This window comes from Triturus cristatus, chromosome 4_1 (genome assembly GCF_964204655.1).
Source record: "Triturus cristatus chromosome 4_1, aTriCri1.1, whole genome shotgun sequence".
Classification (NCBI taxonomy): Eukaryota; Metazoa; Chordata; class Amphibia; order Caudata; family Salamandridae; genus Triturus; species Triturus cristatus.
The window spans coordinates 199,749,756-199,773,763 of record NC_140585.1 but is presented as its reverse complement, the minus strand read 5'-3'; the positions used below and the strand labels follow the sequence as shown (position 1 = coordinate 199,773,763).

Sequence of the window (24,008 nt, the reverse complement as noted above, 5' to 3'; positions counted from 1 at the left end):
GTGATGAAATCATTGTAAACCATTAGTGACCTATTAGGCTCACAAACCGAGGGTGAAAAGTCTATTGACACTTCGTGTACCCACCTCTATCATTTCTCTTGGTGTCATTGCCAGTCTTGTACTTTTCCAATTATGTCCCACAGTATTCACCCTGTTCCTCATTTTTTTCCTGAGTCCCAATATTTCTTACGTTCTTTTTCTTCCCCTCTTTAAATACATGTTTTCTCCTAATCAAGGTCTTGGTGTTTCTCCTGAGAAATATACCACAAAGGCCACTAACGTATTTGGTAAGGGGTATATCTTTATCAAAATACAGTATGCAGACAAGATGTTTAGGAAAACACTGTAAGAAGCTGGGAGGAGGTATCCCGATTGAGTGCGTAGCTTCTCTCAGATCCAGAAAGGAGATGCACATAGGGTGAAGGTGACAGCAGACCAAGCCAGCACCACCCCACAAACTCTAGATGGAGAAAGAAACATGTGTTAACAGAACAAGTGTTCAGTGAAGGCAACAGCGGAACAAGGCTTACATAACACCTCCCCAAACAAACCATTAATTTAAGTGATCTTATTAAATTCTCTCAGGGACAGTCAGTATTAGCTTCATTCCCCATATGTCTGAGGACGTGGAACGGTCTATTTAGGCAAGACTAAGACAGGGACAGGGTGTACCTCTAGAGACGAGTGCGAGTTCAGTCTCTGTTCCTTGTTTTGTAAGACTTCATTCCCCATGTGCTTTTAAGTCCCTAGCCTCTTATTTCTAGTGGACAGAGGTAGGGTTAAGACTCTATGGATATTCTAATATCACCCTCATTCAGGAAGAACTCACCACGGTATGAGAACAGAGTATACTAGCTAATTGATTTTAAATACTGGGGCTCCCAACTGGATCGTTGACACAGCCTAAGCTAAAACACCTCTGGGGAGAACCTGGGGATAAAGTGGTCTGTGTAAGGCAACAAATTATTTTTACCACCACCCATTGCGATACAGCGAAACAGGCAACTAAGGTACACATTCTAGTACTTACTGGAGGATACCGTTGACCAGAGGAGAGTGTTTCCAATAGCTGTATTCACACATATGCAGGTGGGCGTGGCCCTTATATGTTCGACGAATCGCTCGCATGCTGAATACAGGAGGTAAAAAAACAGGGCATTCTTAGAAAAATGCACTGTAATCAGAATTCAAAATACAAAACATTCATACCAGCAATTTGTGTCACGTCAAAATATATTGCTACTCGTGGGTGTGTCTGTATCTCACACACACAAATCTACGCCTTTTAGAAACTTTATACACGTTATGGAGCAGTGTCCTTCCACACAAGCAGAGACAGTACACGCTTATTAGCGGCTTTGAAGCCCCACCACCGCGCAACATTCACCCTGCTGTCTGCCTTTCTCTGATGAAGCAGATGCTCTCAGAAGTTGACTCTAGATGGCATGTGGCCTTAATAGATCATCCATGTAGTCATTTGTGTTCAACACAGATAAAATAACCATGTGGAAAACTGAGGATGCTGCTTTTTAGGTCGAGCATGTGCTGCTTTACGAGACTTGTTGTAGTGAAGTGGGGAATCGAAGCCCCGCCCACTTTCCGCCCATGTTTGCCATTGGCTTGTGTCATTGTCCGTCCTTAATGCTGGCTTCTGATTCGTAAATAGGCTCCTCTTCATCTGTCACCTCCCATGGCGACCTGCCCTTTTACTTCGGTTGTTACACAGTACCTGTCACTTAGTCTTTAAGCACTATTTTCTTTAGCCAGTTTCTCTTACTGCATGCACAATGTACGTAGGTGCCTTCTTTACAACCCCGCCCTCCCTCCCGTTGTTCGTGCCTTCTTTAGCCCCCTTCGCATTGTCGTGCCCTCCTTACCCCGTTACCTCCCATTGTAAGGTAATCCCCACCGCCCTCCGACCGCCTACCGAGCGCCCCCTCTACCACTGTCCGTGATAGGTCTCGCATTTACGCAAGTTAAAGCTACTGGCATCGTAAATGACGATGCCTTTTATTTATGTTTTGGTTTTTAAAACAAAGAAAAAGCACTGTCATTACAATGCCGATAGCCTAAACTTGCATAAATGCGAGACCTATTGCATTGCAAATGCTTGTTAAGAGATGTTAATCAGTTTATAAGCGTCCATTCCTCTGAAACTAAAGAAAACATTCAACTTGTAAAAAGGACAAACATTTTTGTTTAAGCTACGCAGAGGAGAAACATTGATCTAATTTGTGAAACAAAAAATTATTAATAACAGAAATTATTGTTATGATGATTAAGCTGGATAGCTTGGATATTTATTTGTTAGACTGCTGCCACTTTAAATTTCTTTATAGCTCCATGCTGCTACATAGCTGAAAAGTGACTTTTGAATTAGGCATTTTAAAAAGTTGGGTCAAGGATTTATCAACATTGTTTGCAAGTTCACCACTCCTGTAAAACATAAGGCAACTGTAAATTGGAAAGGCTATACAAAAGAGGGTGAGGTCCAGGGGGGGTATTCCATACCTAGGATATTTAACAATGAAGGATTGTTTTTAAAAAGTCATTATATTGGTATGGGTTGCTCTAACATCTTCAACAAAGGAACCAACTCAAGAAGTTGCTCCGAAGAATTTGTGTGGTTATTTTGAAGGCTTTTTCTTTGACTGTTAATGTGTTTCTGTGCAGGAATGCAGAATGTTTGGTCTCAATCATGTTTCAAGCTACAATTTCTCTTTAATGCCAGATTTCTTTAAAAAAAAAAAAAGAACAGATGATGGACGGAATGATGAAATAATCAAACATTCACCCCTACTCACTGATCTGAGTTAAATCCATTGTTTATTTGCATGCCACGCCATTCCAGTTCAGAACCAGCCACATGCAAATCAGTCTTGACCCTGTTCCCTATGGGAACAGTCCAACCCGAACTGCCAGGCCAGGTCTTCCCTGGACCAGAGATAAGCATCCTGGGACCATTTTCGGGGTAACCCCCTCATATGGTGGCGTAGCAAGTACAGGCCCAAGTCTGAGCATACCCTTTCCACTTAGGGCGACAATCGAAAAAAGACCGATGATGGACGGATTGCTGAATTAATCAAACATTCACTGCCAGTCACAGATCTGGGTTAGATCCAGCAATATTTTGCTCGCTATTCCAGTTTAGACCCAGCCATATGCATTTCAGTCTTGACCCTGTTCCCCATTGGAAAAGTCCAACCTGAACTGCCAGGCCAGGTCTTCCCAGGAACAGAAACAAGCATCCTGGGACCTGTTTCGGGGTAACAACTCTCATCAGCCAGGCTAGTTTGAATCTGGTGGCGTAGCGAGCACGGGACCCCACGGGTGGCAAAATGAGCTAAAGAATGAGGATGGATTCATCCAAAATCTGTGACTAGGGGGTGAGAGGCTGAAAAGTTTCAGTGCTCCGTCCAGCATCTCCTTTGTTCACCATAAGTTGGCAGGGTATGCCAAGACATGGGTACCTTGCTCACTTTGCCACTGGATTCAAGATAGCCAGACTGATGAGGGGTGTTACTCCGAAATGGTTCTCAGGAGGCTTGTTTCTAGTCCAGGGAAGACCTATCTTGGCAGTTCGGGCTACTCTAGAACCTTACTCTCTTACTAGCCCACAAACTCATACGTGGAGTGCCTCAAAGTTCTCAGCCCCAACCTCTTTAACATATACATGATCCCTCTGGCCAATGTCATCTGTGAACACGACTCCAAAATCCTATGCCAACAACACGCCCTCTTGGGTAAGACCCCCTCACACAGGGGACGTGGTCTGGCCACGAACAATGATGGCCGCTTGACTCTGGAGCTCTGTGTCAAGGCGGGCCGCAGACAGCGGCAAGGGCTTTACAAGCACTATGTGCGAACCGTCAATGCTCACTCCATGAAGTAGGGAGGGAGTAGAAGCTGATGTGGGTGCTCCGATAGCAGAGAGTGCCCCTATTCCAACCTTGCCCAATGAGATTCGAGCTGAGCCCGCAACTGGATCGAGGACCGTGGCCCCAAGCAAGGGGCAGTGCACACCCACGCTGCAGGAAAATGAGGCGTTCCGTGGAGGACAACTCTTCCCTCCGGGCCATCGGCAGTCACAGGGGGCTCTGGGCTCACCTCGGAGCTCGGGACACCACGGTTTCACCCCCACCTCCTAATCCCGGGCAACCACACTGCAAACGGTTTGGCAGTGAGGCCGGGGCCTGCCTGACTTCCGTAGCCCCGCCCATTGGACTGCTGAGCAGGCCAGCGGCGGCACTGGGAGCTGCGTCCCACAGTGACGCCTCCCCGGATCATCCGATGTGTGGGTAATTAACGCCAGATGGCCCCTCCCGACTTATCGCCAGCAGGCCAGGAGGGAGCCTGAGCCATCAGCACTGATCAGTTTGTACAGGGCACACAATCCCAGGAAAGCGGACAGAAAGGGAGGCCTATAGCGGAATCGGAAGCCGCAGCCCCCAGTATGGGACGGCGCCCACCAGATAGGACAATTGAAAGGTGAGTGACCCTATGTATCTTTGTTCCACCGATCCGGAGGGGGCTGTGAACTCGCCCCTATTCTCTCTGTTCACCGGGACCTTTGTACACAACAAAGGAGCCTACAGGCACAATGTGGGGAAGATCCTGTGTAGGTGGAGCTGCAGAAGGGCATCCCAGAGGGCCTCGCGTTGAGATGGTACCACGGCCCACAACCAGAAGGGCCTGGTCCTAGCTGAACTGCACTATAGGCTCTCCTGCCGTGACACACTACCCACCTATTTTGCCCTCCACAAGGATTGCGGGCCTACAGGCTTTTGTTACCACCCACCCCCACTTGTCTCCTGTGTGGGATGACTCTTCACTTAAGTCCTCTCTTACTACTGGCAAATTGGCCCACCAGCACCGAGACCGTACAACAGAGGGGAGCACTTCGTGGGCTTGTACAGACGAGGACGACACAGGGTTCTGCCAATCATCACCTTCCACATACCCGCCTGCTACCTGTTATTGAGTACAGCCTCTCTTGTCCCACCCATCATACCCGCGCTCAGCGAGTGTACAGCACTAGGAACTCAGCGATATGATCTGCCCTGAGCAGTCACCACACCCTCCCACTATATATCACTGCCCACTGTGGTCCTACACCAATTTCCTTCCCCATCCCTTGAAATATGGCAGAGGCCACAACCCTGCGCTCCTTGTACTTTCTAACATTAACAGACCCAAATAGTGCATACCTCCTTTTTCCTTGCCTGACTTTGCTCAAGACCAGCTGAAACGTGACCACACCACTCCCCTCCCTTTTTCGACTCTGAGTCCCGGACCCACCCTTGTCAAATGTATGCAACAATACCCACATCAGTCCCTGGCCGATAAGCCTACCAGGATGCAATCACGGGCCTTCTATCCCTGTGTTTTTGGTTCTATGCGAGGTCTCGACTCCATCTCCCAGTATCTACTCTCAGGTCCTCCCTGATCATATACATCACACCGGCATAGGCATTGACCATATGTGACTGAAGAACCTAGAGCACTGGCCCCACAAGCAACACTTCGGTTCTCTGGTTGTACATGAGACTAAGCTCTCTCCCCTTCTACTTTCCCCGTGCTCAACCACTGATGACCCATTAACGTCCCTCCCTGCTCTGCGGGACATCGGGGGCCGCTCCTCCCCCTCCCCTGCATGCTTTATCGACTACTAGCCTTAGCGGTGACCACGTCGGCGAACTAGAACACCTCCTAGACAACCCTACTGCCCGAAGGCCCCCCCCCCCACCCGACATGCTATAGCCCGAAAGGTTAGACCCGGAGCGAACAGCTCTACAACCCTAGAGGAGCGTCTTTTGCACGCAACTTCCCCCCCTTCCACTTAATACGTTCCTAGGTGACCCTGACCAACAGCCCTAAACACTACTGGGTGACACCTGGTAATTACTTTGCCCACATGGCTGTTACCCTTGCCTGACTACTCCTCCTGCCCCTTCTTCTCCCCCTTCATACCTTTCTTCTCACACCCCTCCCTCCTCCTTCTCATTATAACCTCCATCTTCCCCTCCCTCCTCCCCTACTGTTAGTCTTTCTTCCAATCACATCCCTCTCCTCCCCTTAACCTTATATCAATCCTACCCTAGCCCAACTCTGTGCCTGTCTGCACTATCCGCCTCGCCTGCACAACACATCACACAGCTTGGCCTCCTAACTATGCCCCCCCTCCATAAACACTAACATCTTCCCCGTTCCTTTTCCCCCACTAGCGACCAGACTTCTCCAGAGCCCCTCAGGATGCAAATGGCAGCTCCCACCTCCTGTCCCTCCCAACCATTGCGCATCATCTTGTGGAACAGCAACCGTCTTACACATTATGTCTAAAGTAAGAAAGAGCTCTTCTACTTCCAGATGGAAAAAGCAGACGTTGCTCTCCTATAGGAGACACATTTGGATGTCTTGGAGTCCGATAAACTCCGCCGCAACTGGGTGGGCAAAGTCATTCATAGCAGCGTGATGGCACAAGCCAACGCCTAAGGGGGGCCATTCACAGAAATGAGAAGTCGCTATGCTTCTTCGCAAATTGCTACCCATTACAGTTGTTAAAACATGGTCCAATCCAGATGGCAGATACACATACGGCAAGCTGAAATTAGGTTACAGATCCTTGTTCGTGGGTTCAGTATATGCCCAAACAGGGACCAAACGCTCCTTTATTCTCCGCCTAAACGGTCTACTTTTGGAGACAGGGGCAACCTGATACATCATCTGAGTCAACTGGAATCTTGCCCGCAACCAGTGCTGGATAGGATAGGACCCTTAGATAAGGGGAACGAAGCGGACACAGCCCTGCCGGAAGACATAGCCTCAGACCATCGCGATTTGGACCACTGGCACCTCTGCCACCTGACAGACAAGGAGTATACTTTCCTATCATTGGTCCACAGAACTCAGTCTACACTGGACTACTTCCTCGTATCCCATTCTGTAGTAGAGCTTGTCGGCGAATCCTGCATATTAGAGGCCAAACTCTCCAACCATTCTCTGGTTTGTTAGCCCTTGCAATAAGCCTAGTCTCTCCTGGCTGCAAACCATGGTGTCTAAACATCCAGAAGTATCGTTCACCCCAGGGCAAAGCCCAACTGTGCACATATTTATCTAACTATCTGACAAACAAGACATCAGTAACCTTCAGCAGAACACTATGGGCAGCTGCACTAGAAACCATTCGTGGACAACTAATGAGGGACGCAGCAGTGGCCAATAAGTAAGCGGCTCTCTGCCACATCAAACAAGAAAGCCAGATTATCTCCCTAACTCGTCTTTACTTCTCCTGCCCCCTCAGTACCCAATTGCCACTGCCTAGAACTAGCCTGTATGTCTCCTAATGTCAGCTATACCGCCAAAGCCAAAAACGCCATTCAGTGCTTATACAGAAGGCATTACGGACAAGGTGAAAAAGCCGGCCGACTAATAGCAACGAGAAGCTGCGATGGCTGTCCCAGCTATGCAAAGTATGGCCGGCGACGTCCTTACTCGACCACAAGACATAGTTAATTAATTTGCCTCCTTTTATGAACAACTGTTTATCCCGGAGACACCGGCATGCAGAATAGTTGGCTACGTACCTTGAGAGCATTAAGCTGCTTTATCTAAAGGCAGAGAATTATGGGAAGGGGACATCAGCAAGGAAGAAATTGCAACAGCCATTTCCAATCTGCCCTAACATAAGTCCTCGGGTAAAGACGGATTCCCTACAGAATGTTACATATGGTCTGGAGAAGAGGCAATTGATACTCTACATGCTGCCCTGCAAGAGGCTGAAATAACTGCATCCTTTGGTACTATCTGTAACAGAGCGGTGATTACAGTCACACCCAAACTGGGAAGAGGCCCACTCTCATGCGACAGCTACTGCCCCATTTCCCTCTAAAATAGGGACATAAAAATCTAGGCCAGTATTCTAGCGGCACGACTGAGCAAGGTCATCCCATCCCTCATCCATCACACAGGTCGGCTTCGACCCGGGCCACTCCTCCAGAAACCACCTTCGCACCTTGGACCACACTCTATGGGACGCAAAAGATTTACCAGAAGATGCGGTAGCCCTCTCCCTAGCCGCAGAAAAAGCGCTAGATTGCATTGACTGGGATACCTTTTCGCCACCATGAAACGTTTTGACCTAGGAGGCCAGTTAATCTCCAAGGACCACCTGCTCTATCACTGCCCTGTGGCGCAGGTCAACTGTGGGGGATTCCTATCAGACACCTTTCAGATTGGGAGAGGCACACACCAGGGCGGCCCACTCTCCCCCCTCCTGTTTTTGCAGGCCATGGAACATTTAGCCTTTCTTATCCGCCAGTCACTGCATATAGCGGGTATACCCATTGCGGGAGGCCTTTCCAAAATATATTTATTTGCCAAAGATAACTTTCTCATCCTTCAAGATCTACCGCATTCCCTACCAGCACTGCTAGAAGTCACAGACCGCTTCGCAGCCCTATCCGGCTGCAAGGTGAACGGAGATAAAAGTGAGGCTCTCCCACTCTCCTCAGGAACCATGAAGACCGAAATCCATTACTACCCCTTCCACAGGAAATCCTTGCGACTTAAATACCGTGGAGTCCGGGTTAGCAGGGGCCTGGAAGGAATGGTTGTGGATAACTTAACAAACCTAATCGCACAAATGAAAACAGACTTCAACAAGTGGTCCCTCCTTGGGTTCTCCATGTGGGGCAGAGTGCAAGACGTACGAATGGTCCTGATGCAGCACTTTGCGTATACCCTGGGGATGATGCCCGTCATGGTGCCCCTAGATACTCTACACCACATAGACACTTGAATACGGGCCTTCGTCTAGGGCTCCACTTGCCCCAGTCTAGCCACATCCCAACTCATGGCCCACCACTCATGTGGTGGCTTGGGATTACGGTTCGTGGAACATTACTCTCTGGCCCTACACCTCTAGCCTATCTACTCCTCGAAACACCAGATCCCCCAGAATGGTTCGCAACAGAACAATCGTTCCTCACTTCCTCGGCTCTCTCTACGGAGACCACACCGCCCCAACTATACGCCCCACACCCAGTGATACAGGCTACAGATAACGCATGGCACCGCGCACACTGCCTTTTGGTTGTAAACCACTGTTTACACGCCAAAGCATCGATCTGGGGCAACAATAGCATCCAAATAAATGGCCAAATACATCACAGGCCCTGATGGAAGACAGTAGGTATACAGATCCTGGATCAGGTCCTGTTAAACGGTGACAATGCCCTTCGCCTAGCGAAGAGAGGAATTCGGACTACCTCCACAGCAGGCCTGGCAGCACCTACAGCTACAACACTGCCTGAGGTGCTGTTTTGGCCCCCGCCCTTGGATGCTGTAATCTTCGCCTACTGTGGAATATCTATGGATGTGGGGCCGTCACAAGGGAGTGATGCCGAGACTCTATGGTGCCCAGCAATCACCTGTACGCACAGCCTCTCCTACGCAACCTTCATGCAAATTGGCAGATACACTCACAAATTACCATTGAGGCCTAAAACTGGTTGGAAATTGTAGAGGCCCTGGACAAGGGAACTCGTGCAGCTCAATTGAAATTTTATATGTTTAAAACCCTACACGAATGGTACTGTACACCTTTGAAACTGCAACGGGCTGTGCTACTGCCACATTCTAGGTGTTGGAGATGCCCGGGAACAAGCTATGACCTTCCCCCCCATTCTATGTGAATGTACTTGTATCAAGAATTTTTGGTCCTATATCGTATATACCCTGAGAGAGTCAATGCCTCTCTGCCTCCACCCTCACCTAGTCATCCTTTTGGATGACATTAGATACTCCCCTGACTTTACTCGCTCACAACTCCGCCTACTAGACACAGCGATCTCCACAGCTAAGTTCCCCTAACTCCCTCTTTCTCCTCCACCCCCCATTTCACATTTTCAGCTCAGACAAGAGGTCTGTGTCGCCTAGCGCTCCCTCCACTTTCCCTAGATTGGAGAACCTGTCTCCAACGTCTACCGTATAGCTACCAAAGGAGGGTCTGACTGAAACACTCTAGATGGTGTATACTATTCTGAACCAGAATACTGCATATTGCAGATTATAATGTTGGAACTCATCTGTGCACTATCAATGTTGACAATGTATATGATATATAATATACTCCTTCTCCCTACTGTTAAGATCCTCCTCTCTACCCTCTTCCCCTTCACCCCAGCACCCACTTCTTCCTCCTCCCTGAACCACTCCCTCCCCCATCCCAGTACAGATGTATGTATTATGCTAAAACCTACATGAGTGTACAATTTTGCGCATCAACCGCACTGTTGTGTTTTTCACTGATACTGAATAAAAAATTAATACACAAAAAAAGACCCCCCCCCACACACAAGAAACAAGTCATCCGCCTGCATAACTTAAGCCGCTAACTGGATGAAAGCCAACTGTCTCAAGCTAGAAAAGACAGGAGTAGAGGTCTTCAGCAGGAACACCTCACCATGGGACTCCAAATGGTGGGTAACCGAACACGGACCTGTACCCACACTAACAACCTTGGAATGTTCACTGACTGCATACTCACAAAACTGCACAAGTCAACGCCGTCACTGAATCCTGCTTCCACACCCTGAAGATGCTGAGGAAGATCTTCAAATGGATCCCAATACTGCAAAAACTGTCCCTCACACCCTAGTGCACCAGCAAGTTGGAGTACAGGTACATATCTACGCCTGGATCACCAAGCAATTCACTAGAAGGCTACAAACCATTTAGAACTCAGCAGAAAGACGCTTCCTCAACCTCCCACAGAGAACTCACCACACCTCAAGAAACTACACTGGCTACTGATAACCACACTCATTTTATACTCCTCACATACACCTTCAAGGTACTACACAACTTAGGCCCAACCTACCTTAACAGTCGCATCTTCTTCCACCAACCACCCAGACACTCCGCAGGACTCCTACTTGCACACATTCCACGCATACACAGAACCAGATTAGGAGAACAGGCATTCTCTGACATTACTCCTAAAGCATGGAACGGCCTCGCAACCCACATCAGTCTTCTCTCCTTCAATTCTGCATTGTCTCTTTTCAAGTAAACAACCTAACATAGCACCAGCTGGGCACACACAGATTTGTGGATCCCTGTGGACTCTGAAACATTTCCTCACAAAAATATTAAAGCCAAAGTTTGAGGTCTGCAGTAAAATAAAAACGTAGATAAATCCATACAAACCACACAAGGCTGGACTTGCTGCTCTCTAACTTTCAGAAATGCCCGGCGTTCATAGGGTTCTCTGGGTGTTGGCTTCTCATCAAAGTAACTTAGACATAATGTGTTTGTCATACGCCTCCCCCACAAGGCTACCATCAAATATATTGTAAAAAAATTACAAATGTGTAGAAACACAATTGTCAAAATATTAGAAAATCCTTGCTAATAGAGCCTGATAACAATTACCATTTTGCAACTTGTCTTTAATCATGGTTTATTAGGTGGGCCACCATCACCAAAACCCTTGCCTACTATACTAATCTGTGAGATTCAATCTAACAAAAACACTTTCTAAAGCCTATGCAAACGTGATAACAACCCACTGTTAGAAGCCTGCTGGTTTTACCATGTCTGTCACAATAAGTTGGCCAGGCCCACTGACTTTGTAATAACTTTTCATAATAAACAGATCAGACCTATGGCACCCGTTATAACATTATCCTGCACATGGTAGCATCTTCCCTAGTCCAGTAGCTTCTGCCCTAGCCCGGTAGCATGTAAATGAATCACGCCACATATGGAGCTCAGTATTACATGTCTTAATTTTCTAGAGTGTAACTGTTAACTAACACATACTGGGTCATAGGTTTTATCAACCATGCCCAATCAGTTACGTCACTAAACTACGGAGTCAGTTAGGGACCAAAGGGGTCCCGCACTTAATAATAAACAATATACCACATCTCCCTTTTGTTTAAATAAGAAAAAGAAAGAAAACCTATAGACATCATAGTTTAATGAGTCATCGAGTTGCTTGAACCACTATTCCAGATCTTGTTGTGTGAGGCTGATGAGACCCAGGAGAAGCAACAACAGCAGGCCCTGGCGATCTAGACACAGTTGCAGTCCTTCAGCTTTAATGACAGACTATCACTCCTGATCTCCGGAACAGACAGCTCTGAGGTATCGCACAGCTCATGCTATATCAGTAAGACTGTGCGTTTGGATAACACAGATGTCAAAAGAGTCCACACACACACCAACAGGATATGTTGGCCTTAGTCCTTGCTAGCTCACAGTGCACCCTCTGGTTCTCTAGCCTTACAAGGAACCGGATGGTATATGCAACCACAGAATAGGACAACCCTGACTACCCAATGAAATCGTGGAAACAGATCAGCCCCTTTCGTTAGTAACTCATGCATGTCCAAAAGGAGACACAAGAAATACTCAAATTGGCATTTTAAACATTTATTGAACCAATAAGATTCTGGTCTAAAATGTGTGTGCTGCAATGATTAATAGAGGGAAACAGAACAATCAGCATTATGAGAATGACAAAGAAAATAAACAATTCAACTACTGTGCTGTTACATTGTTTATATGCATACAGATATAATCATATCTATACTTCTACTTAGTGCTTCCTAATCTATTGGGTTTAGGGGGTGCCAATCTGCCAGAATACTTTAGGGTGATCTACCTCCCTAGTTAACTGTTGGTATGTTTCATCTGGGAGCCTGTTCTTGTGCAGAGCAGGCCATCGTTCTTTTTTCAGGAAGGTAAACAGGATGCAGCTGGGCAGGAATTCCAGCATTGGCCGCCTTGACAGTGATCGCGAAATGCTTAACTGTCTAACAAAGGATTGGTGTAGTGTGTATAATAAACTCAACCCATGTTACCATACCATACCGGAGCGCCAGGCAGGGTGTCATCGTGGATTCTACTCTTACAGAGCTGTCACCGAGCAGACAACATACATCAACATTTTGCACAATGAACTTAAGCCTGGTACAGAATTTTCAAAGCCCTGATAATAGGCCTTCGAAGGAGTGTTAATGTAAGCAATGGCATTTAAGAGAATATTATCCCATATGGGCACACAAGGTAATGTGTGTAAAGAATGAGCGTTTAATAATGAAGTCCTCGTCCAAGGCCTATGTAACCACATAACAGAGGCAGGTGCTTGAAATCTGAGGAATCCCTCGTGATGGACTTTCCAGTATGATGAGCAGTCACCATGTGTCCCTCAGTAGTCACAACTTGCAATGGATCAGCACAGAATGGAAAATCAGATTTTCATTTTTGCCCTTGTCTGAAAAGGACGTGATTGCCTTTTCGAAAACATAACGTCTCGAGTAAATTGACGCTGGTCTGCATACATCTTCATGCAGGACTTGTGAGATGAATCAGTGATTCAAACTTTCTCAGCATCGATTTTTCTTTCAGTGGTCAACTGGGGGAACCATGGTTCTCTGGAACATTGGAGTGGTCATTTGCGGGTTGTAGAATGGCGAGTAGATCGGTATACACGAAGAGCAGAATGAATAACTGACTTGAGCATAAGTCCTTCCAGCACAGCCCGCTACATGGCTTTCTAAATAATGCTCATAAATCGTTCAACAATGCCATTAGTCTGTGGCCAGAGAGGTGTGCTTTTCTGATGCCGGATATTTAAGTGAGTAAGAAATTCTTTGAACTTCCGACCATTGAATGGTGGACCATTGTCAGATTTTAGGACTGACTTAACACCCCAGGTTGCAAATATGCCTTCTAGTCTTTCAATAACTAGGTCTTTACTGATTTATGGAAGGTCTTTCACCAGAGGAAACCGGAAGTACCGATCTACAATTACAATGAGACAATGCCCACTGTCAAGGGGTCCAAAGAAGTCAATTGCAAGTTTCTACCAGACATGCTGTGGAAGATCCAACATATTTAAAGGCTGCTGGGTTGTTTTTGGAGATAAACAGTGACAAGCCAGAAGCTCTCTTTCAACTCGTTAACCATATTGAGGAAACCAAACACGGTCTCAAAGGGCTCACTTAGTGGGAACTTATCCATGATATCCCTCATGCGCCACTTTGATGGCTTGTCTGAGATTTTCATGAACGGCAATTCTCGACCCTCGTAAGATAATCCCTTCTGGTGTAACTGGCTATTTATGACTGTCATTCTTAGATTTCTGATATTCAATGTCATTTTCAAGATGTTGTGCATGTGTTGTCCAGGACTGATGCAAAATAATTTCAAGGAGTATGAGCAGATTTCTATCTGCATTGGTAGCAGCACTTATTTGCTCCACTAGTTTGGCTGCTGGAGCACTGAATTTCACATTGAAATTAACGTAGGCCTCAGCCACTTTTAAAGGGGTACTCTGATACTGTAGGGATACTCGAGAAAAGTAGATGGCAGGGTTTTAATCTTTTCCCGGACGATGCACAATAGTATACGAATACTCTTTCAGTCGTAACTCCCACCTCTCAATGAAGGGGGGTGGGGCATCTTGTCCTTTTGACTGCCAAAAATAGTGAGCAGCGCTTCGTGGTCAGTAACAAGTGTAAAATGTTTTCTATACAGAAACTCGTGAATGTGTTTACAAGCCCACACAACAGTGAGGCTTTATTTTTCAGGTTTAGATTAAGCGTGTTCAATCTGTGACTAACTGCGGCTAGACTGCTCTACAATGTGAGTTTGCATGTCCACTATGCTGAGCAAGTGTTGCACCCAAACCCAATGGACTTACGGTCTAGTTTCTGTACGACGCATGCAACGTCACACACTTATGTATTTTCATTTTTTTTGCCCCTCAGTAGCAAGAAAAAGTTGTTTCCTTTACACGGACGAGATGCAGTCTTGGCCACAGATGCTTCTCATTTGTATGCATTAGTAGGTTGAGAGAAACGCAGCGGCTGCTCTGGAGCACTTTGGACCAGAAACTGACATTACTTAGAACTGGCCCCTGATTTATCTGGATTGGTGACTACCATATATTGGCCCTGATGAGGACCCCAGAGAATTTATTTAGGGGCTGAAATATCGACTGTCTTTTGGTTTACCCATATCATTCAATGCTGGATATTCAAACTCAAATGATCTGTACATTGTGCTAGTTATTGTTTCATCCTTGGGTCATGGCCCTTGTGTACATATTGTAAATATTTATGTGTTTTTTCACTTGTTTATGTCACACTGATTTTCACTTCTCATTGCGCAATCACTTGGAGCACCTTTTTTGATACTAGATCAGTCTCTTTAAATGTCTTGTTACAAATGTATACTTTGGGGCAAATACAAAAATTCAGTGATTGACGTTTTCAAGTTGATTTGTTCCAAAAATTTGCATTATTCCAATACAACCTTTTGAAACTCATGTCCATATTTGCTTTCTGTTTGTAAAGATAGTAAATTCTTGTGGAACACTTGTTAATTTGTAGCTAAACTCACTAGGCTGACATCCACAACAATCGCTGTATAATGCGACCAATATCATCTTGGAAAAGTTCAGCAGTAGAAGACACTCCGAAAATCAATCTTTTGTTGAACAAACCAACATGAGTTGAAGAGGTAAAAATCTACCTGTAATTTTCTTCCAATGCGAGCGGACAATACCCTTTGTTTAGATAAAGGTTCGAAAAGACTGTCACCATTAAATTGGGCAATCATATTGGCAATGTGCGGACCTGGTTATCATGCTCTTTCAATCACCAAATTCACACAGACCCTCTACTGTCTTTTTTAAGTACCACCAGTATGGGCGACACCTACGGAATCGGACCAGTACAGCATTCAATTATATCATGTTTCAGCAAAGCCTCAATTTCTTTTTCAAATGCTTCTGTAAATTAAATGCAAATCAACTATATTGTTGAGCAATAGGATTAATGTCCTCATTAATGTGAAGCTACACTTTTATGGTCCAAAGTTTTCCTAATCCAATGAACAATTGTTTCAACTCCAGGGACGTCCTTGACGTTAAAAAGTGTATCAGCTCCGAGGTGTCCATTGCTGCCAGTGCCACGACCCCAGAGGTCATTGAGAGAGCGGTCTGAATCGAGGCGGCTGGGTCTTGAGTGGCTTGCTTGGCTTTGGGGCTCGGAGTCGGTTCTGAAGCCTTAGGCCAGTGCCAGTCACGGCTGGGTGGCAGTGGCAGACCGGATGGCTGTGTCTCCGATTGTGGGTTTGACGCCCGGCCCTCAGGGGGGCAGTGAATAGCTTGGTGGTGAGAACTAGTACTCACATGTCATCTTCTTACACTAGCCTGGTGTTGGCTGCAGGTCTTTGACCTCTGAGTCCTAGGGGACTCCGGGCTGAAGGATGCAAACGGCTCAACCTTCGCTTCTCCTTTGGCTTCCTCTTCTTCCATGTCTTCCTCAAAGATCTCAGGGGTATTGCCATCTTGGTGCTGTTCTATGGCGCATCGAGCAAGCTGACAATCACAACAGTTACAGATGGTCTTTTGGGAGGGGAAGGAAAGGCATTTGGAGCAGGAGACCTCATTATGCTCCAGTGACAGGCAGAGGTTGCAAACTTCGTGCTGATCTACCCAACAGTACCTGGAGTGGCACTGTGGAGAGTAGCAAAAGGGTGTTTTTACCCAGCACGGTGCTCGCATTCTTAAGCACGGGAGTCGATGGGATAAGCCAGAGAGGGGGAAAGGCCAGGGAGGGGCTAAGCCCAGAGTTTGGGCGTCGACAAACCTAAAGATGTGGATCTGATGGGGCGGTGGGAGGGGACCATGACTGAGGCATTGAAAACTTGATGCAATGAAGGATTGTCCAAGGCTACCTGGGACAGGTGACTCAAGAGGCTCTGACAAAGAACACCACATGACGTTGACCGAGAGCCCCGACGAAAAACACCCAACCCCCAACACCAGAAGAAAACAATTTAACTATGGTGTCGATCCCCATGCACCTTACCAATCATTGGAGGAGTCACTATACCTTGTGAATCAAAAGACTTCTCATAAGAAAAACAAGTTATGCAAGTCTGAGCCCAACACTACATGGCAGGAGGAGGCCGAGCATGTGTATCTAGTCTCTAGAGTGCCCAGTATTCTCTTTTTTCACACATATGTCTTCAAGAGAAGCTGAAGATAACTGCAATATCGGAGTCTACGGTAGAGGCTACTGTGGGGTATGAACGGAATGGAATCTTTCCTGTGATGTGGTTATCAGAAAGAACCCCTCAAGCATGTATTGTACCCTGAAATATCTTATGTACAAGAACAGGCCAGCTTGTTATCGCTATACTTGGAAGGGCAACTGTTAACTGCAAGGGTATTCTATTAAAATGTAGCTCTGGAGAGGAGTACTCTTACCCTTTAAATTTTGTAGCAAGAAGCAGAAATCGGTCTTCTCCCAGGCGCTTTACATCCAGGGTGCAGATTGACTTGAACTCACGGAAGAGTTGCTCTTCATCCACTCCTGGCCACCCCTGGACGCAGACCAGCAAGGCAGGGGGCCGCCGTATGCGGATATCCTCACCCGAGAAATTCTGAGGTTTCATGGTAGACAGTTCAGAGACAAAAGAATATAATGGATTAGTTGCTTCACAGATTTACGCCGCCTATAATGTCCAAGAAGGAAAGGAGAATGTTCCTCATCCCATGAATATCTGTTTGCACCTTGTAGAACTGTAAAACTGTAGATAAGCATGCTGTGCATACTTCTAACAACTAGTGTTGGGCGCAGATGTTAGTGAGATTTGTATTTTTCAAAGAAGTCTCCAAACTCAAGATATCTTGTGACTCCTCCCTTAGTTCACAATTCACCAGGGTAAAAGAATCCAGCTCAGGTGGTTTCATGTCCAGAGGGACAGTACAGACAGTGGAGTGAAGTGAGATGGAATACTTGAATAACAAAGAAATGTACAACATCATGAATCATAGCTCTCTTTTGGGGAGGATGGAGGGTGCATGTGAATTCAGCACAAGCTACAGACAGATGGGTACACGGTAAGTTTTCTGTTTGTAGTATGTGTTTTTGGATAGGCTCTATAGTCCTATACGCATTGGCTAGGTGCCATATTCAAGGGCTCTTTTGACATCAAGCGTGTGTAATGTCCTATCAGACACTATCTCTGGGCGTGGGAAGATAATGAGCAACTCAATTTTCTGGTTTATTCAGAAAGGGAAAACTACCTTTAGAAGGCATTTGTAATCTGTTTATAAGACAATTCTATGCTTATGTACCTAAATAAAAGGTTCCTCCACTGTTAGTGCTTGCAACTCACTGACTCTTAGTGAAGTCACTGCAACAATGAGTAACAAGGTCCCTTGTACTTAGTGACGTCACTGAAACAAGGAAGGCAACCACCCATGACAGAAGCTGCATTTTTCTAGTGTACAGGGGCACAAACGGAGGTCCTGCAAGTTTTTCCAACATTATATACGGGTTACAGGCAGGGGTAGGTGGATTTTTTGAATAATTACTCTTTTAAGGTCCTCAATGAAGTCCTTGACAACAGGTAAGGTGAATAGAGACAAGGGCCGCATGTTCTCCATGTAAGCTGCTACTTGAGCCAAATGAATGAGTAAGTGCTAATCCCGGCTTTTGAAGGTGCAATAGGTAACAAATGATATCCGGCACTGATGGCTTAAATGGTTCTATTGGTTTTCATAAGCAGTATAAACAAACAAAAATTCCACTTTGCAGAATAGCAAGCTTTCTTGGTGGGCTTGCATACAATCCTCTGGGAGTTCAAGGTACCCTAACTCAAAGAGCATGAGTGATAAATCACTACTTTAACTTCCCTGAGGGTTGGATGTTTCAGCTGCCACTGATGCAGAGTCAGGAAGTCTAGCCTGATCAGTAGTTTATTGTGTGGATGGATTGACATGTCTAGTAACATTGAATGCCATGGCTGTCTAGCCCAAGTTGGTGTAACCAGAATGAGGGGCATGGATGTTTGCATCACCTTCTTCACTGCATATGGGACCAGAGGTAGTGGAGCAAAAGCATAAGTAAAGATCCGAGATTATGTAATCGACTGAGGATGTCGATACCTAGAGGTGACGTTATGCCATTTGTTGATCTTCTCGTTTGGGGAGGCTTTCACTGACACTGTTTAACACCGCTCCTAGAAAACGTTGGGTTTGCAGAGGTCGAAGATGCAACCTTTGCGTTGACAATGAACCCTAGCTTGTGCAACCGAGACAGAGACACTGCTGCCTGAGAGTGTTAGGCATTCCTGTTGGTTGTTGCTCTTTTTCAGCCAAAGGTCAGATACAACTGGCTTGATGGTGCAGGATCATGGTGCAGGATCACTGCTGAGACCCAGACAGGCACACTTTGACAGTGATATCCACTTACCACAAAGCCCAGGTGATGCGCTGGATGTATGGGGGCTGTGGAAGGAGGAGAACTTGAGGTTGAGGGTCATCATGCGATCTCCTGTGTACAGCAGCAGAATGAGCTCTTGAAGAATGATTATTCTGAAGTGCTGAGGTTACCTTACTTTTGCAGAATAAGGAATTACAGGAATACACATCTTATCCACACTGGTGAGAGGGCAGAGGTTCGATGGTGCCCTTGATAAGTGGCACCCATATTTCCTATTGCAATAGTCATTACTGTTTTTGGCAGCATGTTTGGAGTTGTGGTGTGGAATTCCATGCAGTATCCTGCTGCACTACAGAGCGCACCCAGCTAAGGTTATTTGCTCTTACTTAAGAAGGAATAATAGAATTCGTCCCACTATAGTAGTGTTGTGTGATTGGAGGGAATAGAAGGTGAGTCACTGTGCTAGAGCCACCTCTTCCAATGCCTCTCACACTTTTCCATGATACCCACCTCTTTGATAGGCTCTGGAAGTGGACCTCCATTCAAATGACTGCTGTCAGTGGAATCCCTGGCTTTGGAGTGTGGTAGCGGCTTTGGTGCTCTTTCTTACTTGTTGCTGGAGAAAGGCAGGCTTTACTTGTGCTCCAAATAGATGTCCTCCATAAAATGGAACATTTAACAGATGTTGTTGAACTTCAGACTTAATCCAGACACTATAAACCCTGCATGACGTCAGAGTAGAATGCTAGCATTCACCTACTTGGAGGCAGTCCTGGTGGCATCCAGGGCGCATCAGATGTTGGATTTGAAGATGGTGAATCAATCAATCAGTCATTTGTAAAGCGCACTACATACCTGAGAGGGTCTCAAGGCGCTGGTGGAGGGGGAGAGGGGGTCTGCTACTGATCGAACAATCGAACAGCCAGCTCTTGAGTGTTCTCCTGAAGGTCGGCAGGTCTTGGGTCTGTCGTAGGCTCAGTGGGAGGGTGTTCCATGTTTTGGCGGCGAGGTGGGAGAAGGATCTCCCGCCGGTGGTAGTTCTTCATATGCGCTGGATGGTGGCTAGTGAGAGGTCGGCGGAGCGTAGCGGTCGGTTGGGGGATGTAGAAGTCGAGACGTCTGTTGAGGTAGGCAGGGCCGGTCTTGTGGAGTGCCTTGTGTGTGTGGAGGAGGAGCTTGAAGGATATCCTCTTGTTGACGGGGAGCCAGTGCAGGTTTCTCAGGTGGGGGGTGATGTGGCAGTGGCGTGGTACGTCAAGGATCAGTCGTGACGAGGCATTTTGAATGCGTTGTAGTCGTTTGATGAGCTTGGTCAGGGCTTCCGCGTAGAGGGCGTTTCCGTAGTCGAGTCTGCTGCTGACGAGGGCCTGGGTGACTGTCTTTCTTGTATCTGTTGGGATCCATTTGTAGATCTTGCGGAGCATGCAGAGGGTGTTGAAGCAGGAGGAGGAGACGGCGTTGACTTGCTTGGGCATTGAGAGCGTTGAGTCTAGGATGATTCCCAGGTTGCGTGCGTGGTCTGTGGGTGTCGGGGCTGTCCCTAGTGCCGTCGACCACCAGGAGTCATCCCAGGCTGAAGGGTTGGAGCGGAGGATGACGACCTCCGTCTTGTCCGAGTTCAGCTTCAGGCGGCTGATCTTCATCCAGTTGGCGACAGCCTTCATTCCTTCGTGGACGTTGGCTTTGGTGGTGATGGGGTCCTTGGTGAGGGAGAGGATCATTTGAGTGTCGTCGGCGTAGGAGATTATGTCGTGCTGTCGGGCGACGTGTGCAAGCGGGGTCATGTAGCTGTTTAACAGTGTCGGGCTGAGGGAGGATCCCTGGGGTACGCCGCAGATTATCTCGGAGGCTTCGGATCGGAATGGAGGGAGGCGGACGCACTGGGTTCTGCCTGAGAGGAAGGATGTGGTCCATTCCAGAGCCTTGTCTCGGATCCCTGCGGCGTGGAGGCGTGCACGTAGTGTGCGGTGGCAGACGGTATCGAAGGCGGCAGAGAGGTCTAGGAAGATGAGTGCTGCGGTCTCACCGTTGTCCAGCAGGGTCCTGATGTCGTCGGTGGTGCCGATGAGGGCGGTCTCGGTGCTGTGGTTGCTGCGGAACCCTGACTGGGAAGGGTGCAGGATTCCGTTTTCTTCGAGGTATTGGGTTAGCTGTCTGTTGACGATCTTCTCGATGACCTTGGCCAGGAATGGGAGCAGAGAGATGGGCCGGTAGTTCTTGAGGCCTCTTGGGTCTGCCTTGGGTGTTTTGAGTAGGGCGTTGATCTTGGCTTGTTTCCAGCTCTCTGGGAAGGTTGCGGTCTCGAGGGAGAGGTTGATGACGTTGCGCAGGTGGGGTGCGATGGAGCTGCTTGCTTTGTTGAAGACGTGGTGCGGGAATGGGTCTGACGGAGAGCCAGAGTGGATTGTGCTCATGGTCTTGATGGTGTCATCGATGCTCACACTGGCCCAGGCTAGCAAGGGGTCGTGGTCGATGATGTGAGGGGAGTCTGTTGTGTTGCTGTCTGTTGGGGCTGTCTGGGTGTTGAAGCTGTCGTGGATGTCTGCTATCTTGCGGTGGAAGAAAGTGGCGAGGGAGTTGCACATGGCTTGCGATGGCGGGATGTCGTCGGTGTTGGAGAGTTCCTTCACGATGTTGAAGAGCTTCTTGCTGTCGTGTGCGTTGTTGTCGAGGCGGTCTTTGAAGGAGGTCTCTTGGCAGCCTTGATGAGGTGGTGGTGGTTGCGGATGGTGTCCTTGTGTGCTGCGTGGTTGTCCGGGCAGGGTTCACTGTGCCGTTTCTTCTCTAGCTTCCGGCAAGCTTGCTTGGAAGCTATGAGTTCTGGGGTGAACCAGCTGGCCCTCTTGCTGGTGTCTCTGTAGGTGGGTTTCTTCAGCAGGGCAAGGGTGTAGGGGTCTGCTCCTCTGCCATGAGCTCTCAATCCCTTTCGCGATACACGATGTGGCAGTTATTTTACTAACTGCTCTACCTCTTCCCAGTGGCATCTGATGTAACACGAGAGCAGTCTGAGTTAGCAATTCTCCACTGAGTGACTAGCCCTAGTGCCTCCCCCTTAACTGCCACATCTATCTTTTCCCTTCTTGGAGAGTGGCATCTCCAGTTGCCTTCACACAAAGTATTCTTCTGGTTGTGTGTGCGACCACACAATCTGGTGGTACAATAGTAGTGATGTAGGTAAAGCATTCTGGGGTAGGCTTACATATTTTTCCATCCAAGGATTGACAACCCTTACCTTTAATGGGTCTTCACAATTTTCAGTACTACATTTTGTCATGCTCTTAGGCACTGGTAATTACTGAACTGACTTATCGATGTTGGGTGTGCCGTCACCAGAATGCCAACATCTTCAAAAACGAAAAGCGTACCCCTTATGATGGCTAGCCGTCCCCTGGAGAACAGCTTGGTAGACAATATTATCATCTGGAGGAATAGGTTTTACCTGGCAGCGCCCTAACTCTCTGTCATCCTGAGATCAACATTTGAGCCATTCCACAAGTCATCCCTATCCACAGGTGGTGGAGACTCTGAACATTGGTCATGCATGTCATAAGGAGTCCCCTTATCTGAGTCTGTGAGGAAAGAGGTGATGGTGGTCTCTATGGTAGTGGTGGAGTCTTGGTATGGGAGAATATAACTAAATTTGTGAACTAGGGCTAGTCTCTACATTTCTTGGGGATCAGATAGAACTATTATCCCTACGAGATCAGCTCTTTTTTCTTCCTTCACTCTTTATCCCCCGGGTATGGGCTATGGTGTGTGCAGTGTGGGACGGCTCACCAAAAATTGTGGTTGAGCCAGAATTTCTGCTGACATCAGGTAACTCTGGGCAGTTCAATGGAACGAGAGGTTTACTCGACTCCAAACTTCACATCAAGATCCTTTTTCAGAGCTGGCTTTGTGGAGGTCAACTGCGAGGGTGGATTTCTAAAGTCTCTGCCTGACCTGGCATTGATTTGTGCCAAGACTTGTATCCCTTGTTCAAAGGAATAGCAGGGGTCAAGAGGCCTCTTGGGGTCGAGAGTTCTCAAAGCCACGAGGCAAACCCAAAGATCGGTGTCTTTTGGGGCCAGTCTGGTGGCTGGATAGCCAAACCCACAGGAAGAGTACTCAACCTCTTACTGAGACTACATGAGAGGTCAATTTCTGAAAGGTCGATCTTGGGTAGAGCCTCTAGCCTTTTGTCCTGGGCCATCATGTTGGCTGTAGAATTATGGCCTCTTCCTCAAAGTCGAAACACCAAGGCGTTTTACCTAATGACTGCTGGAATGCATAATGACACCCTTGATGTCAAAGATCCCTGGTATGTTGGTGGTGTCTTCACGCTGCAGGCTATGATGAGCCCAGCAGGGTTCTTGCTGGTATCTTAGTGTCTTTTTATTTTTAAATGCCTTCTAAGCAGAGCTAGTGGACTCCTCATGCTCTGGCAACAAGCAGAGGTTCCAAACCTGGTGCCAGTCTGACCACAGGTATTTGGTATTACACCTTGAGCATACCTGGAATGGTGTTTTCTCCTTAACTCTCTCCCACAACAGTCATTCTCAATGCAGCTGGAGTGCTGGCAAGGAACGGTTCCAGCGTGGTTCAGAACTGAAGGAACGCAGTCACTGATGTTGTAGTAGCGGATTCTTCCGATGATGGATCTGTATACCCAATGACTGAAGTCGACAGGGGCAGATAACTCATTGACTGTCACGGAACTAGAGCAGAAACGTCCGAACCTGATGACAGAAAAGAACATCCTGAGGTGGAGTCTTT

General features: G+C 47.2%; 1 protein-coding gene across 8 annotated transcripts in view; it reads right to left on the bottom strand.

Annotated features, from left to right (window-relative positions):
• Positions 1-293: 293 nt before the first annotated feature.
• The window catches only part of PNLDC1 (PARN like ribonuclease domain containing exonuclease 1), a 374,781-nt gene continuing 351,066 nt past the window's right edge, over positions 294-24,008 (bottom strand). For 6 of the 8 annotated variants that reach the window (XM_085650474.1, XM_085650477.1, XM_085650473.1 and 3 more), the window contains 3 exons: positions 17,291-17,466; positions 1,031-1,129; positions 294-460 (listed from right to left, as the gene is read on the bottom strand). In XM_085650474.1, coding sequence (XP_085506600.1) covers positions 391-460; positions 1,031-1,129; positions 17,291-17,466 — 345 coding nt within the window. In that variant the 3' untranslated portion in view covers positions 294-390. Of the gene's footprint in view, positions 461-1,030; positions 1,130-17,290; positions 17,467-23,908; positions 23,972-24,008 lie in introns of those variants that run through there. The other 2 variants (XR_014980732.1, XM_085650480.1) reach the window with 2 other exon arrangements.